This window comes from Bufo bufo, chromosome 3 (assembly GCF_905171765.1).
Source record: "Bufo bufo chromosome 3, aBufBuf1.1, whole genome shotgun sequence".
NCBI lineage: Eukaryota > Metazoa > Chordata > Amphibia > Anura > Bufonidae > Bufo > Bufo bufo.
Genome location: NC_053391.1, coordinates 134,036,866 through 134,054,268, shown reverse-complemented (window position 1 = coordinate 134,054,268; position 17,403 = coordinate 134,036,866). Strand labels below are relative to the sequence as shown.

Below are 17,403 nucleotides of genomic sequence, written 5' to 3'. Positions count from 1 at the left end.
ATCAGAAAATTATCCCTCATCATTTGGATGAGTCCTTCTTTGTGAGAAAACCCCTTTAAGGTTGTGCACAGTTCCTTATAATTTAGTCTAAAGACTGCTCTATAGTGCTATTGGGTGGGCCTATGAATCTTCATTATGTGTTCCTGTTAAACTTTACATTACAAGACAGTGATACATGATTGTTATGCAGCCTATGTGAATATATTTCATGTCCCTAAAGTAATTTTTATAGTCCTTGATAAAACTGAATCCAACCAGAGCAGTAAAACATTGGTGATGTAACACATAAAGTGGATTTTGACCTATTTAATATGGTTTCATATAATAATTTTTTGTGGTCAATTGTTTAGGAGCCTCCTGTGTATTCTTACAGATTACACAAGCACCAAATAATCCTGGGATTCTTAGCATGAATCTGATAAACTATAATAAAACAACAGGATATACCAGAAAATGAAAATGCACGTTTATCCAGTACAATAATAAAATGAACATTGGAAATGGTTAGTCAGCTTATGTTGACATCAGCCCTTACCATTGTGGTTTGTTTGAGTTGGCCTGTGCCTGCTTCCTGAATCTTTATCTTGCATTTATTGGAGCTCATTACTCTAAACATATTGCAATGGTTACAGCAGTTCGTTGCACGTCTTGTGAGGATTACAAATGCTTGCTGATAAAGAATTCCATATTACAAGCCATGGATGGAATTCAGTCTCCACTTATAACCCATTCCAAGGACTTCTTAATCACCTTAGAAATATTAATAGGAACAGTTCCCCAATGTTTCTTCTGCAAAGTCCAACAAAACAGACAAGAGGTTATTTTACATGGTCCAATGTAACAGGCAATTATCAGGAATGGACAAAATGTTCCTGATAATAGCTTGATTATCAGTGGAGATGAAGCTGCACTTACATGGGGTTTGTCCTCATATGGGTTATGGGCAGCAGAACCCTGTTTATTTTGGACAATCTGCTGCCCATAAATAATAATTTTGATATGAATGAAAGACACAATCACCCAATGAACGAGCACCTTTACACTAGCCAATTATTGGTAACGCTCATCTCAATAATTGACACAATGATCTGTTGCCACAAAAGGACTTTAAAGGCTATGGACACCATTGGAAGCAATTTTTAATTATTGCATTTGACTAATTTTAGGCTAAAAAAAACAACTTTTTTTCCAATTGGTCTTCCTTATAAATTTTAAAACAGTTTTGTTCTACAGCTTTCACTTTCAGTGTATCTGAAGATTATTGCTTTCTGCTTTACAGTGAATCAGTCACGGAGCTGCTGTAATGGCTAGATGTGTAGCCCTTATCTCTGGACTCCTTACAGCTCACAAACAATCATGTAAACCGTATTCTTAGAAAAAGCACAATTTAGGAATCTTTGATCCGTTCTCTAATACATAAGTATTAACCTTGATATGAACCTTGATATGAAAGACACCCATTTCAACACCCACTGACTTCAATGGGCATGTGTAAGAACAAGCAGAACTGTCTGGAAAACTATACAGTCACTTAAAGTGAAATTTATATTATACTACATAGAACATACTCCTTTTGCATGACCATTGAACCAAAGTTTTTCTTGGAGTTTTTTTTTTTTATAAAAATGCCTCTTTTATCTATAGGGTATACAATAATGAACTCTTCATAACCAAATATAATTGTTGTATCTTACAGATATTACTTATATCTATACATTAAACTATTTTTTGCACAAATGACCAAAATGTTATGGTGTTCAGGAAACATACAACCAACAAATCCAATGGCAAGTAAAGTGAGCCTAAACTGTCGTGTAATCCTTCTATAATGTTTATCTCTCATAGGAGTTGGCGGTGGAGTTGGTGGTGTTGGTGGCATTGGTGCTGGGCTGCTACCAGGTAAATGGTTTATAGTAACAAACATCAAGTTCTGTTCTCCTGGTTTTATTTTGTTGAAGCCATAGCTAGTAGGGGACAAAGTATTAATTTAATTAATAAAGAATATAAAAATAAGTATATATATATTGAGTAATGCACGCCGTTATTTCAACTACAGTATTTCAAAGCAAAGACACTGCTCTCCAGTGTAATTTCCCCCCTTTTTAGCTTCTTTACTCACCTCTCTGCAGTGCTTGTCTCTTCACTTTCAGCACTTCCTATGTGGATTACATTTGACATTCTCTGCCCACCCCCACTTGCTGAAACTCTGTTCTCCTGTTTTCCTCACACATCCCCAACAATTCCACTAATAAATTTCACTATGGTTTGTCAGCACTAATTTCCTTCTCCATGTCTAGAGAGAAAGAGCTATATATTTCTATAAATTTAGATGTAGAGACAAATGAACAAAAGGTATCTGGGGCGCTTCACTATGAGATCTCTGCTCTGGCACTGAGAGGAGGAAGCTACTGAGCATGTTAGTCCCCTACTGAAGCAAGACATGGTGGACCAGAATAATAAACAGCGGGGGGCGCTACCAGAGAGTGAAATGCAATGTACATAGAAAACATAACAATATTTTTATTGTATGTATATTACAAAAATACTTCATTTGAAATACCCTAGCAATTCATTAACTGGGATAACCCCTTTAGTGTTTCTTGCACTTCAGGTTTTTTCTAGGATCACAAGGTAGATGGGGCTCGCAAATTAATCCATATCCAAGTATCCTGATAACAGACAGAACATATGACATATGACAGATATATAATTCATCTTTCTTCATTTCTCTTTTCAGGTGGTGTCCAACCAGGTGCTGGTGCTAAACCAGGAAAAGGACCAGGTAATAGCGGTGTCACTGTCCTCGTATTTACTCAGCCTGTATTTTAGTAAGGAAAGCTTATATATGGAATCATAAAAAGGAAACACTTTCTAATACACTTTGGGGGAGATTTACTAATACTGTCCCAGATTTATCACATTGGCGGATGGTGGATATTAAATCTCGTGCACCTTTGCAGCGTGTCCTTGCGTGGCTTAAATACTGCCAATTTGCTGTAGCAAATTTTAGTGCTATATATCTGCATTCTGCAACATTGGATGGCATTTTAACAAATCTAATCCACATGTTGAGGAGCCTATAGCACAAACTGACTTTCACTGCAGGTTTTCAGTCCACAGCATGTCAATTTATGCTGCAGGTTTTACCCCTGAATCCACATCCACTTTCTAGTAAACCATACCAACTTGTCTGACGTGGTGGAAAACGCGTCGGGTTGCGTGCCAGAATTCTGCCACGTTTTGAATAGAAAATGTGGAATTTTCCACCCTTTTCAATATGTTCGCTGTCATTGAATGGAATCATTTATTTCTTAAGTATATCGTAGCTCTTTCTTGTAACACACAGTGTACCGGTGACAGTAAGACTAGGATGAGTTTTCTCCCACCAATAAGTGTTTCTATTCATTGACATCTATGTCTTATATTAGCCTTCAATTCAAGCATACACATTTCCTACCCGTATTAAAGCCTTCTGCCCATGAAGCTGATGTAATCTGTCCGTATGCTTTGATGAGCACATGACGTGTACATATCCCTCACGGTTGATCTTCATTTCCTGACAGGTGCAGGGATCCCTGGCTTGTACCCTGGGGGAGTGGTACAAGGAGGTGCAGGTCAGAAACATGTCTTCCTTTTCCTCTCTTCCCATCCTGGTTTATCAACTGTGATCATGATAACCTTGTATGACATTCATTATAATGAGTTAGAAGTTTCCGCAAGATTATCTAATGTATTGTGGGTTAGCCAAAGAGTTTATAATTTAAGTTTAAATGATTATGTAATCCCAATTCCCATGTACTAAAGTTTTACAGTATGTTGATAGTAGTAGTAACAGGAGGAATAGTATTAGTAATAGTAGTATCATATGTTGCTATATGCTAACCAGTTTTTATATAGACAGGGGACATCCATCCAGGGCTGTAGCTAAAAGGGGGTACAGAGGTAGCAGTCGCCCCTGGTGCATAAAGGCACCCAGGAGTCCCTGCCCCTCATAAGAATATATTGGTACTGTAACTACAGAATCATGAGGATAGGTCATCAATAGTAAAAGCCCGGACAACCCCTTTAAAGCCCGGACAACCCCTTTAAAGATGAAAGTAAAATCAACTGTTTTTGGATCTCCTCTATGGTTCATAGAGGTGGTATCCCTAATAGGGGGGTTGTCTATGTGAGACATTCCCTTTAACCTGCATTATATCTATGCAGAATATTTCACATAAACCTTACAAATAAGGACATTACTGAATTATTGCTATAGAATTTGGTACGGATCCCATATGTTTTACAATTTACTTATATTACTTCCATTTGCCTGCAGGGGGAGTACCTGGCGCATATCCAGGTGGTATAATCCCAGGTAAGAGTTATTCTGGACTTGTGTGCTTGTGACCCATACCCTCTACCTAGTCCGCCCATGGCACACATGGGAGTGGAAGCCTCCTGTTACATGTATGCACATTACTGTGAATCCTGCCTTCTCAGGGACATGTGTGTGGCTGGAGGGAAGCAATTCTTTCGGAAAAGCTAAAATTGGCCTCACTTACTTCTCAGTGGGTCTCCTGGGACCTATTTGTATTCGCTGTGCTGTCAAGATTTATGGCCTGTGCTGGAGTTTACAAAATAATAAGACCCGCAGAACAGACATTCATACCATCATCTAAAAACAAGACGGCCTAATGTAAAATGTGCCCGAATCATGCACCATGAAGTAGAGTTCATTCTATTTAAAGGGACTATAATTGAAAAAAAAAAATCACAGGCGGCTATAGATGCATACTGTAATAGATGTAGTGAAGCCAAAATTGTTTTAAAGGGTTTTGAAAAAAGTTTTGATTTGTCATAGAAAAATTTTAAAAGTTTCGACCAGTTGGGGTGTGAGTGCCTCCACCGATCGTTAGAATGAGAACAGAGAAGTGCTCACAAATTGTACATTTTTTCCTCACTACCGGGGATAGAATCGAGATGGCCCATAGACTTTCTATTGTGTCTGTCTCCTGCAGTGAGGAGAGAGAGAATGATTTGCGAGTGCTTCTCTCCCCTTACTCTAGCGATCGGTGGGGGGTCTCAGCACTCAGATCCCCTCCAATCACAACTTTTGATACATCTCTATGACATGTCAAAGGTTTTCTCAAAACTTAGTGATCCTTTAAAAGGGTTATCCAGGAAAAGATAATGATGACCTCTCCTCCTATCACATTGGCGGGGGCTGATGGGCTGTTCCAGGGAGCCGCGATGATCTCAGTAGTTCTGGTGAGCATGGTGGACTCCCGACAGCTCTCCAGGCACAGCGCCCTACACAGTATAGTGGCTGTGCTTTTCATCGTAGCTCAGCACCATTCACTGCAACTAGACCATGTGACTGATGTATGGTGACATCACATGGCCTAGGAAAAGGCTGTGGCTGTCACTGAGCACCCGGCCTCTCCTAACAGCTGATTGGTGGGGGTACCAGGTGTCAGACCCCGCCGATCTGATATTGATGACCTATCCTTAGGATAGGTGATCAAAATTATTTCCAGGATAAGCCCTTTAACCTATGGGTAGTTTTCGATACCTGTGCTGCACATTTTCTTTCTCCATACTTGTTGAGTGGATGGGTTCTTTCTAGTGTGATGTAAGAACTGTGCTGTGTGCTCTGAGCCAATCAAACATCCCCGCCCCTCCCCCTATTATTCCCTCTTTTCTGCAGCTGCATCTCCCTCCTCCCTGCCTTCTTTTTACTATTTAATAGCAGACAGATTTTTTTTACTCATAGAGGAGATTTCTGAACATTTACAAAATGGGACATTTACAAAAAGGGTTATGTGCAGATGAGGCTGCTTTCTCTAATAAGATATATTGTGAAGTTTCATGTATTCACATGTACCGCTAATCAAAGTAAAAACAATTATGGCAATAAGTACACATAAAATTTAGAAACAGCGCTTTCGTGTATACATTTGTATTAATAATGTTTCTCTTTACTAGGCGCTGGCATTGTTCCTGGTGTTACTGCAGGTGATTGAGTTATTGATCTTTCTAATGTTAAAGGGGTTTTCCAGGCACATGATATCATATCAGAAGGGGTTTGACTCCCGTCACCCCCACTAATCAGCGGCTGCTGAACTAGGGTGAGCGCTGTGGCCTCTTCCTAGGCCAGTGTTGTCATGTTCATTGATCACATGGCCTAGGAGCAGCTCAGTCCCATTCAAGTACCAAGCACAGCTGCTATACAATGTACGGCATTGTCCTTGATATACAGTGAGGAGGCCCCAGGACTCAGTATAACTATGCTGTGCCATGGCAAATAGCAAAACCATTTCCATTTTATAGTATTTGTTTTTGCTAGTATTATGTCTGAAATGTCCTACTTGTTTTAACAAAAATCCCTGCAACAGCCCTAATTCTGTATTTGTTTCAGGGGCTGTAGTACCCCCAGGGGGAGTTCAACCAGGTGCTGGAGCAAAGCCAGGAAAACTTCCAGGTAGGACAGTGTACTTCACATAATGGCATAGTGCTTAGTAAGATGGTTTCACTCCATATTTTTACATATATTACACATATTTTTACTGTTCAGACTGAACAGTTTATGGTTTCTAAGTAAAATGTAATTACACAAAGAGACTCTTACAGTAGTTCCAGCATCTAACAGCACTTATTCTGATAAAGCCTATGTTGACAGAATACTATGCTAGACAATTTGGGGATTATCCAGGCGTCGTTTTGCAGATCCGAAATAAACTTTACTTTTACTTATGGTTAGCAGTTGTTTATGTTGCCGTTCTCTAAGCTATCCTATTTTGATCAGTTTTTATTATGAAGTCATGTAAAATGCATTCCTTTGGACTTTTCACTATGTCCATAAATGGGATCTATCAGTTCTCCTGATATGTCTCAGTAAATTCTTGTATTTTCCATTAAATCACAAGAGAACTATGAATTGCCCAATCCTCTCTTATTCTTCCTGTAAATGAATTGCATGAATTGGGCACTACTATTCCTATAGTTCATAAGAAATGTTCCTACAAAGTCTGACAGTGCCAACGCGGACTGGACAGTGTCTAAGTGCGTCAAGACACACCCCATCAACAAGGTCATGGTCACCGCCAGATTTGAATGTAGTCATACATATTCAGAAGGACTAACCGGCAATTCACCACAACCTTGCTACATGATGGTAAAACCACATGTAAATATATGTAGGTTTTGCGATATATGTGATTTTGTGGTTCAGTATTGGTGAGGCGCTCATAGTTAATGGGATCTGGCAATGAACAACAGCATCTGGATAGGCCAGATACCATAACTTTCCAGGTGTGAAACTAGCCTTATATATTTTTTTAAAGATCAGAAACCATTCAGTTTGACATTTACTCTCAAAGGAGCTCTCAGGTTCCAGAAAAAGAAATTCACATAAAATGGGGGAGGAACATAACAATTACATGGTGACCTCCTTTTCATCTTTATAGCTGCCGATATATGGATTCCCAGGCTTCTCTTCTATCATTCAAGATGGCCACACCACTTCTCAGACTACCAGATGCATACTGTGCGTTTGGTAGGCAAAGAGGCTTCCTGCTTGTTCAGCCCTGCTCTTGGATTGGCCAGCACTGGTCAAGTGGGCAGTGCTAGCCAATCCCAGGGCAGCAAGAAGTGCCTTGAACTATCAAATGAACAATATGTATCAGGTAGTCTGAGAAGCAGTTTTGCCATCTTGGATGACAGAAGAGAAGTCCGGGAACTGGCAGATCAGCAGCTGAAAAGATGAGATGGAGATCAACATATAAGTCTTTTGTTCATTGCCCGGTTAATGTGAATTTTTTTTTTTGAACTGTAGAGTTGCTTTAAACATTATTATATGCCATGTTAAAGTTCTTACATTATCTTTATATATTACTTGTAGTCTTAAAACTGCTATTATTATAATTGTCTTTTTTTATTACTTTACAGGTGCTGGAATTCCTGGGGCATTCCCAGGAGGAGTGTTGCCCGGAACAGGTAAGGTCAGGCATATACTGTATGCTTCATTATCTTCAATGTGATGTTCAATGATTGTTCCAACTCCACAGTCAAAATACCAAATACTAATGCTCTAAAAAACACAAAATGCAGAGAATGTTAGGTACTGGTACATTACATAGCAGACTAGCTGACTTAGCAGATATCAACCAAACAGAATCATCTGAAATTTCATGTGCCCTACTTGATCTTCCTTCATTTGTTTTCTAGGTGTACGATATCCAGGGGTTGGTGTTCTCCCTGGAGTGGCCACTGGGAATGGTGTCAAACAGAAGCCACAAGGTCAGACTTCCTTTCAAACACAGCTGTGTATTTAATATCTTCCTACTACTTCCTTGCCAACCAACAATGTCCCACACACTCACAAAATAGTTAACTAATACTTGCTGCTAAAGGCCAGTTCTGGAGACCATTGACGCCTGGGCCTGAGCTGTCAACAATTCTTTTGTATGAAGCTGACCCGAATGAATCTACACAAACATATTCACATTCCATGTGGTCGTGGTTAATGGTGACCACAGCTGGTTCCTGGGCTGCTGCTATCCAAAGTCATAGTGGTGCTGCCTAGAAATCTATCAATTAGGAAATCTGTAGGAATGCCTAACGAATTCTTACCATTAGCATCTGGTCATTTTTACACTAGACAATTCTGATCCACTGTGTTATGTGTAGTGCAGAATCTGAGAGGCGGTGGTACATGACACTGGCCAAGGCATGGTGACTTTTTGGTAGACCTTCTGATGACCACCAGTCGAGGCACATACACCCCTTGCAAGCAGAGAACTTTGTAACTTGCCCCTTTTCTCTCTAAGATCAAATTCTTTGTTCCTTACTACCAGTCATGTATTTACACTTGCCTTTGCTCATAGGTGCTGGTGGTGCTTTAGGTGGAATCCCAGGTAAGCATAATATTTGTAGATGTAGGCTACAGTAGAATACTGAATTTATATGGTGTGTAATATATAAATTTAATGCATGTTCACTTGTATTTTAATCAGGTGTAGTATATATAATTCACCAGGAAAGCATTATATAACCCGAGAGTAGACCATGCGATTAAGTTGAATTCATATTTTTTCACTCAAAGTAGAAGACATTTGTATGTCAGCACATTAAGATATTCTATACATTTGTTTGCCATGAGCCCAGATAATGCTTTTTGTTATGTACAAAGTCATATTGAGGCAACAGGCTAGGAAATAGTTGTAGAAAGCTGCTAATGTTCAGAAATTTTTTGCATTAGTTAACATTTTTTGGATGAGGAAGCAAATGTCAAATGCATGTTGTCCTTTCCTTTACCCCACCCTGTCGTCACTGGCAAGCCAGTTAAGATAATGGGCCAAGGAAGAACGGGAATCCTCAATGTGCAGATAGTTATTCAGCATATCAGAAAAGGGAACAGTAAACGGAAACCAAACCCTCATCATTGTGAATGAGCAATGTTGTTTTTTCAGGCTACCTTTACAATTACTACTTAAATGCAAAACCAAATAAAAAATGTGTTCTGTGTCAAAGTGGAAGATGAAAACTCATAATTCATCAAATATCTCATTAACATACATTTGTTCCTGTGACTTTACTGCTTGAAATAATGAAAAGCAACATTTTTTATTAACTTAATTTGATGAACTTAAAGGGGTTGTCTCACTTCAGTAAGTGGCATTTATCATGTAGAGAAAGTTATTACAAGGCAATTATTAATATATTGCGATTGTCCAGATTGCTTCCTTTGCTGTCTGGATTCATTTTTCCATCACATTATACACTGCTCGTTTCCATGGTTACAGACCACCCTGCAATCAGTGGTGGTCGTGCTTGCATCCAGCCAGCAAAGGAGGTAATATAGACACTTACAATACATTAGTAAGTGCCTTGTATTAACTTTCTCTACATGATAAATGCCACTTACTGAAGCGAGACAACCCCTTTAATGCAGTCTTAACATTCCCATTATTCTCATGAAGTTATTAATCAGGGTTGGCCTGGGCATCATCCAGAGACATCTAACATATTAATATTGAGTGTATATATATAAATAATTTTATTATCATATGCATTTTTACATATATAACCTGATTGTAACTCATTCTGGTGAGTACCGTATTAAACAGAATGTTTTCACAATTTATTTCAAAATTCATTTATTATTTATTCTCTAGGTTTTGGTGGTTTTGGTGGACAGCAGCCTGGTGTACCTTTAGGATATCCTATTAAAGCCCCCAAACTACCAGGTATGTGCTCATATATGTATTGGTTTGTATTTACAGAGAAAGAGATTCATCTTATGACCATTAACAGACAACTGTGTATTTAGGATGTCTTCTAAAGGGGTTGTCTCATGCTGTCACAAGATCTTTTTAAACTGAAGCTTGGTCAGGCTATCAGCTGATAACTAGAGGTCCTCTTTTAGAAATCCATGGCAATGGCTGTGGCTAAAGTGGACGCCGCAGGGTAAATGTAGTATTGCCTGCCGACTATAGATATAAAAGGATGGGCTCATATGGGGGTGGGGATGACGACGACTGCCCTGTCATCTGGCTCATAAAGGAGAGTGTCCTGAATACTGACTATTAGAGCCTTCACAACTCACTGATATTTCCTGTTTTCTGCATTTCACTGCAACATAATGACCATTGATTTATACAATATGGCTGACACTAGAAAGGCTTTTGAAATAACTAATAAATAGCCACAGTTAGAAAAAAAAAGACCAGACATTTTACCCCTCTGCTACAGACTTCCAGCCAATTAAAATTATTTAAAAAATTGTTCATAATGGTATAAAATTATTTAAAAAAAGTAATAGCTCACCAATCCCCTGCTACTCCTGTTACATAGCTTCCGAGGTTCCTCACTGTTCTTTCCTCCCATGTCCCTTTCGACACAGAAATGTGACCTTTCAGCCAGGCAGAGACAGTGGGAGATCTGAGAAGCATTGTAACTGGAGTGATGGGGGGTTGGTAGGGTGAATATGTCTTGTTTTATTATTTTACAACAGTCTAAGCTTTTAAAAAAAAAAAAATGTAATCAACATGACAACCCCTTAATGGAGGCAAAACAATGGGTGGAAACTTTGAAAACTGGTGTAAAGTAGAACTGGCTTACTTGCCGATAGCAACCAATCAGACTCCACCTTTCATTTTCCAATGGAGCTGTGAAAAATGAAAGGAGGAATCTGAATGGCTTCTTTGGGAAACTAAACCAGTTCTACTTTACACCAGTTGGATAAATCTCCCCCTAAATTCCTAATATATTCCCTTTAACACAAGTTTTATTTCCCCCTCCAGGTGGATACGGGCTTCCATACACGTCAGGAGTACCTGGAGGTTTTGGTGGTACGTCGAAAATAATCTCAACAGTATAATAGCCTTATTTGAGTGAAAGAAAATGTCCAAAAGCCATTTGGAAAGTTCAACGTCAACATATCAAGACCTATTGTTAACATGGAGGAAACATTGACCAGACTCAAGCTGAGGCCCAGAAGAGAGCAGAAATAAATAAACTATGCTATGTTAGAATTCCAGTATAGTTCCTGGCATGCAGAGCATTCAGTGAAAATCTGGTTTTATGCAGCAGCATTTAAACTATGTAAAAAAAAATGTCTGGCCAACATGAGAATAATTTATAACGCGTGGTGACATGTAATGAGTGTGGTTGACATTAATGGCTTTCTAATCTACACCATTCTCCTCCAAAAGGAGCTGAAAGGTCTGACCCAGGGGCTTAAAGTTTTACTCTTAAGGGGGGAATAATACTAACACTGCTCATATACACATAACACATTATGTAGATTTGGTAGGCTTATGGAGTATAAATTTCCTTTGGGAATTATCTTCCATAAATATTTATTGGTTACAATCCAAGTATAGTAAATGAGTGAAGATGACAACGAACATGCAACTTTCATTGGAAGTCATAACAAGTCATGTGTAAGAGGGATATAGTGGAGAATTTGACATCTGGAGACAGTAATTGTCCACCTTTGAACTCATTTTAACTTTTCTAGGTCCATTATTCTGGGGTTTCCATTGGATGCTTTATAAAAGAAATGGGGCACAATGTGTTAAAAATAACAGTCATTACTCACCTCACTGATGCTCCACAGCTGCTCTCTATTTCCTGGTCTCAAGCTCAACTCACAGGAAATGGCTTGGACTGCACTCTCAGCCAATCACTGGCTAAGTTGGGTGACCGCTTTGGCCAACGTTAAACTGAGTGGCCAGTCCAAGCTATTTTGTGTGTGTTTAGGCCACAATCAAGTAGTGGGGAGCATCAGAGATTGGAGCAGTATCAGAACAGCAGTTTCAGGGGAAAAGTGAAGTGAGTAATGATTCTAAACTATAGAAACAAAAATTAGTGGCTCATCCAATTTGGGAAACAATAATACGGTGCTCACCCCACGACACACCCGGTAGGATTATTAACAGGAAAACAGAAAATTGAGAGGAACTTAGCTATCTGGCGCTGCATGAAATTGTATAGTCCACTTGCCATTCTGCCCAAATTTTTAAGCATTCCCTGGGAATACCCTTAAATTTTTATTTCTATGTCATCAGTGTGCTGTCCACATCCATGCAGCTGGGCCGTAAGTTATGGAACCTGTCCTACTCTTGTCCTTTTAGAATAGGCTTTTTTACAGTGGGTCCTGAGAAAATGGCGGGCTGCACAAGGATCGCATTTGAATTTTGCAGATCCGCGATTTGCAGACTGCAAAATGGAAATGGTCATGTGCAGGAGGCCTTAACAGAGAATAAGTCAAAAGTATCGTGCAAACCTGGACAAGGTATGCCAGAACCTGTACTAACAAGACAATTCAGTGCACTGTACTGGTGATGCTGCGCACGGGTCTCGTTGCGACTGCATCAAAACTCCTTGGAAGAGCAATAAAATAGTTTATAGCTCTGCGGAGCTGAGATCGACTCTAAAAGTCGCTGCTTATTTCAAGATGCAAACTTGACACAATTCATAAAATCTCACATAGACAGGACTTTCTTATTAACAAGAACGCTTTGCCATGTTATAGGTCCCGCTGGAGTTGGTGCTGGCGGCAAGGCGGGATACCCTACAGGAACTGGTATGTACCAAGCAAAATGCTAAAGATTGAAGCACTGCCGAAAATGTAACAAATCCCAGCTGTGTAACATACGGCCGTGTTGACATTTGCTGTTTTTGTATAACTTTGCGTAACCATGTAAATGGTCCCCAGCTATTACCGAGTAATTTATCGCCTTGGAAGACTCGCTCGCCTTTTGCTTTTTCTCCTTCTAATGCATAAAGTTACCAAACTGCTCAGCATCTGTTTTGAATATTGCACTGAATTGAATTTTGTGCAAGAAATTTGAGAAGTAAAATATAGCAAGGGTTTTACATTCACTTATAGACAGCTCCGCTAATTTGTTCTGTCCGCGATTCCTATTACATGTAACCTAATTTCCTGCTTTCATCTTTTATGTCTTTTTTCGCTGTAGCATGCGGTGTGATGTAATATAAGTTGCTGTGCTCTGACAGCCATGAACATGGTGATATGTATTGACTAGGCTTCCTGTTCTGTTTTTAGGAGTTGGAGCTCAAGCTGCCGCAGCTGCTAAAGCCGCAAAATATGCAGGTGAGATCTGCTATCCATCTATTTCCAATGCGTTATTCCAAAAATTGTCAGTCTGAAGCTTAGATTCAGGAGAGCATGTAGTCTGTCAAGATTACATTTGGTCTGACAGCTTTGGCGCCCCCTTGTGGAGAAATACAAGAAAGCAGTGCTACGTATATGCATCCTCTCTAGCTCGTTTATCATAGAAAGTAGAACTCCTGTAGAACATAACAAAAAGTCAAACCTATCTTCTTAAAACATGGAAGGAATAAAAAAAAAGGTCAACTTTTTTTTCTTGCAACAACACCACCCTTTTCCATAGGATGTGTCTGGTATTGCATATATATGTATATAGAATGCAATATGTGTATAGAAAAAACTTAGACAATTGTGTAAGACAATCTCCTTTTTTAAAACATATGTTTAATGTCTTGGCTATCAATTTGATACATTTTAATAAAAAATGCATCAATTTTTAGAGTAATTTATTTTTTTATAAAGGTTTGAAGTCTATCAAAGGAGGAGGGGATGTGGCAAGTTTTTAAGTTAACCCCTATCCATAGGAAAGGTGATGAATAACTGATCGGTGGGCAGGGGCGGACTGGGAACTTAAAGTGGCCCTGGAAAAAATACTAAAAGTGGCCCTGTTTTGTGCTCGAGTCCAAATTGATGGAAGGCTTGGCCAGCAATACCATATTGTAGCACATTATAATACCCCAACAGAACCAAATATCACAGTCCATCACAAAATACTGCCCCAACAGCACAAAATACATCCCCAAAAACTTCCACTGGCTGGCCATGAGGAGGGCCAAGGCAGCCCCCTGGCACCGGTAAATTTCCCCCCCAGTTTGGTCAGTATTATATTCTACTATTTATAATTTCCTGGTTGTTTTGCTGATTTCCCATGCATGTATTGAAGTGGTGTTTTGATTACGGGTCTCTTATTATTGGGCAGGGGGCTTGTATTCTATATACCCTGTTGTGGTTTGGCCTTTTCCTCTCACCACTACCTACATGTCATTGGTTTGTGGGTTGAACCACTTATGCGATTTAGGAGAGTGTGCACCTGCTGAGCTTATGACCCTGTTCTGTCTCTTTACTTCATGTGTCTCTACCAGGACTGCTATTTTATATTCAATTTTCTGACCTATCATTCGGGATGGGGGGGGGGGGGGGTTGCTCTACATTCCATAACTTCTCACATGAATATTTCATATGTCCTATTTGGATTTAACAATAAAGATTTATATCATACTTTGATATGTGTGGTATTTTTGATTTGGAGGCGTCTGCTAGGCTTCCCCGCATGTTATAATCTAGAACTATATTTGTGTATATACATTATACAGTACCACCCCAACAGGGCCAAGTACCACTGTCCATCACAAAATACTGCCAGCAGCACAAAATACATTCCCAAATACTTCCACTGGCCCACTGGGAAATTTCCCTGAAAGGTCTATGGCCAATCTGCCCCTGTCGGTGGGGGTTCTGCCACCGGACCCTCACCAATTACAGCTCTCGACTATTTCCCTCGGTCCCATGGAGAATGAATGGAGCAGCAGGGCCCATGCCCAACTTGCTGCTCCATCAGAGTGGCGGAATGGGACCCTCTATTCTTGGGATCAGTGGGGGTCCCAGCAGTCAGACCCCCACTGATCAGTTAGTTATCTCCTAACCTGTGGAACCTGGCACAACCGCTTTAATTGTTGAAAAATAAATGTGTTTCATGGATGGAAATGTAAGACTTTACATTTCCATTCATGTCCCGTCTACTGCAATGTTAAAAAGGCTTGTTTTTTGCAGGGATACTAAGTATGCATGGTATACTAGGATGTTCAATCCTTCTAAAAAAGCACACCACGGCAATGTCTTACCTATATTTTATTCTGCCAGTTAAACCAGATAATGACATAGAAGCCTTTTTAAAATCAGTTTCTAGATTGTAGGATTTTTTTGATTTTGTTTCCTGAACACGATTATGGGTGCAGCCGTCTTCCATGAGCTGTTAACAGCATTTAGAGATATGCTTTGCAGCAGCCACTATGGGCCGTAGACATAATGGACAGGATGGGACCTCACTGACTTCTATAGAAGAATTTTCTAGGAATGCTCTGTGACCTGTGCAGAGTTCAGGAGGCAGTAGATAAGCTGTGGCATCACCCATTGTGAATAATCATGACATATCTATATAGAGGCAATAGCTGTCATTCTAATCCTTCCTGTAATGATAATGAGATGACTACTGAAAAGTAATCTGAACACACCAGAAACTAGCACCTATTATTAAGCTTAGCGACCAGTGCAAAAACTGCATGATTTTATTTTTTATTTTTATTTTTAAACATAGTGACATGGAAAATTAAAAATGACATCACCAAAAATTATTTAAAAAAATGTTTAGCGTAAAAACTTGATTTCAGCAATGGGTTGTTTTCTGATGCCACATTTGCTTTAATCAATCAAACATATACACTTGACAGACAGCAAAAACAAGATTTGGACAATCCCTACGCCTACACATTCTCTTCACGTTCCAAAAAATTTTTTGTTCTAATAAAATGGCTGTAAATCCAAATCTATGCGCCAAAGTAGTATTATGCATGTGACTTGTGTGCTCTGCAAACAATTGACCTGCTCTAAGGAAGGATGTTTCCTTTTATCATCTGTAAAACTATATTCTACAGCAAAGTCTTTGAACAATCACAGCTGATAAACAGCATCTTTGAAGTTCTGATAATGTAATCATGTTTATGGATAGTTTAAGAACTATGTAATAATAACTTAGGGCAGAAGGAATTAACATGACACATTATATATTCCAAAGACTGCACAAATAAGATTTCATTCACATAATAATGACCTAACTTGTTTATTCTGGAAGCAGATCCCTTCTATGTTTGGTGGTTGCCTTGTTTAGTAATTGTCTGGATTTGGGGGGAGGAGACCACATTTGTCATACTCATAAAATGTAGTGATCATATATAACATACAACATATATAGTCCTAATTCTTGATTATTCCATGTAGCTGCTGGAGCTGTGCCAGGAGGCATCCCTGGAGCTATTCCTGGCGTCGTACCTGGTCTTTATCCTGGAGTTGGTGGCGTATTGCCAGGTGGTGGAGCAGTACCAGGAGCAGGTAGGTTTTGTAAGGAACTCCTGGTAGCAAATGCGTAAAAGGTAAATTTTTCACGCTTTTTGTGAAATTAATTTTGTTTTTTTTTCATCAGGAATACCTCAATATGGAGTTCAGCCTGGCGGGAAACCCCCAAAATATGGCAAGTTTATAATAATCTACTTGATATCATAACCTCATATGTATTACTTTTGTTGCTCTTTTAATATATGACCTTTGAAGGCACGAATGTCCTTTCTGAAGAAATATTGCTTCAAAATTCATATTCCTTTGCATTCTGCCTCTAAGAAATTATACATGTGTTCTGTAAGTTTTGTATGCTCTTTATATACTGAAAGAGGCTATCCCATGATTAATGTAAAAATTTTAAATCATACATCATATAGTACATGACAATCTCTTTCTAACAAACTAAGAACCGGCCCTGCACCTCACATGGATCCAGAGATCTCCCCATTCATGGCTCCAATTGCTCTGCTAAATTCTCCCCATCCAGGCTGGCAGCTCAAGGGGTATATCCTTCTTCAGGGGTGTCCTTTCTCAGGAGGCATCTCCTTTCTGCTTCAAATATCTTCCTTTAACTATCAAAGCTTCTAACAGTAGCTGTTGGCAGTGGAAGGATGGAACTGAGCATGTGTGTCCACCTCAGTGAGGTGGACAGGTGGTGTTATACAGACAGA

The 17,403-nt window shown here is 39.4% G+C and overlaps 1 protein-coding gene across 16 annotated transcripts in view; it reads left to right on the top strand.

The window, feature by feature from the left end:
• The window catches only part of ELN (elastin), a 75,858-nt gene that overhangs the window by 35,102 nt on the left and 23,353 nt on the right, over nucleotides 1-17,403 (top strand). For 15 of the 16 annotated variants that reach the window (XM_040423619.1, XM_040423611.1, XM_040423620.1 and 12 more), the window contains 15 exons: nucleotides 1,846-1,899; nucleotides 2,738-2,782; nucleotides 3,564-3,614; nucleotides 4,319-4,357; nucleotides 5,968-5,997; nucleotides 6,401-6,463; nucleotides 7,930-7,977; nucleotides 8,209-8,280; nucleotides 8,868-8,897; nucleotides 10,158-10,229; nucleotides 11,286-11,333; nucleotides 13,022-13,072; nucleotides 13,556-13,603; nucleotides 16,616-16,726; nucleotides 16,818-16,865. In XM_040423619.1, coding sequence (XP_040279553.1) covers nucleotides 1,846-1,899; nucleotides 2,738-2,782; nucleotides 3,564-3,614; nucleotides 4,319-4,357; nucleotides 5,968-5,997; nucleotides 6,401-6,463; nucleotides 7,930-7,977; nucleotides 8,209-8,280; nucleotides 8,868-8,897; nucleotides 10,158-10,229; nucleotides 11,286-11,333; nucleotides 13,022-13,072; nucleotides 13,556-13,603; nucleotides 16,616-16,726; nucleotides 16,818-16,865 — 810 coding nt within the window. The remainder of the gene's footprint in view (nucleotides 1-1,845; nucleotides 1,900-2,737; nucleotides 2,783-3,563; nucleotides 3,615-4,318; nucleotides 4,358-5,967; nucleotides 5,998-6,400; nucleotides 6,464-7,929; nucleotides 7,978-8,208; nucleotides 8,281-8,867; nucleotides 8,898-10,157; nucleotides 10,230-11,285; nucleotides 11,334-13,021; nucleotides 13,073-13,555; nucleotides 13,604-16,615; nucleotides 16,727-16,817; nucleotides 16,866-17,403) is intronic. The other variant, XM_040423609.1, reaches the window with a different exon arrangement.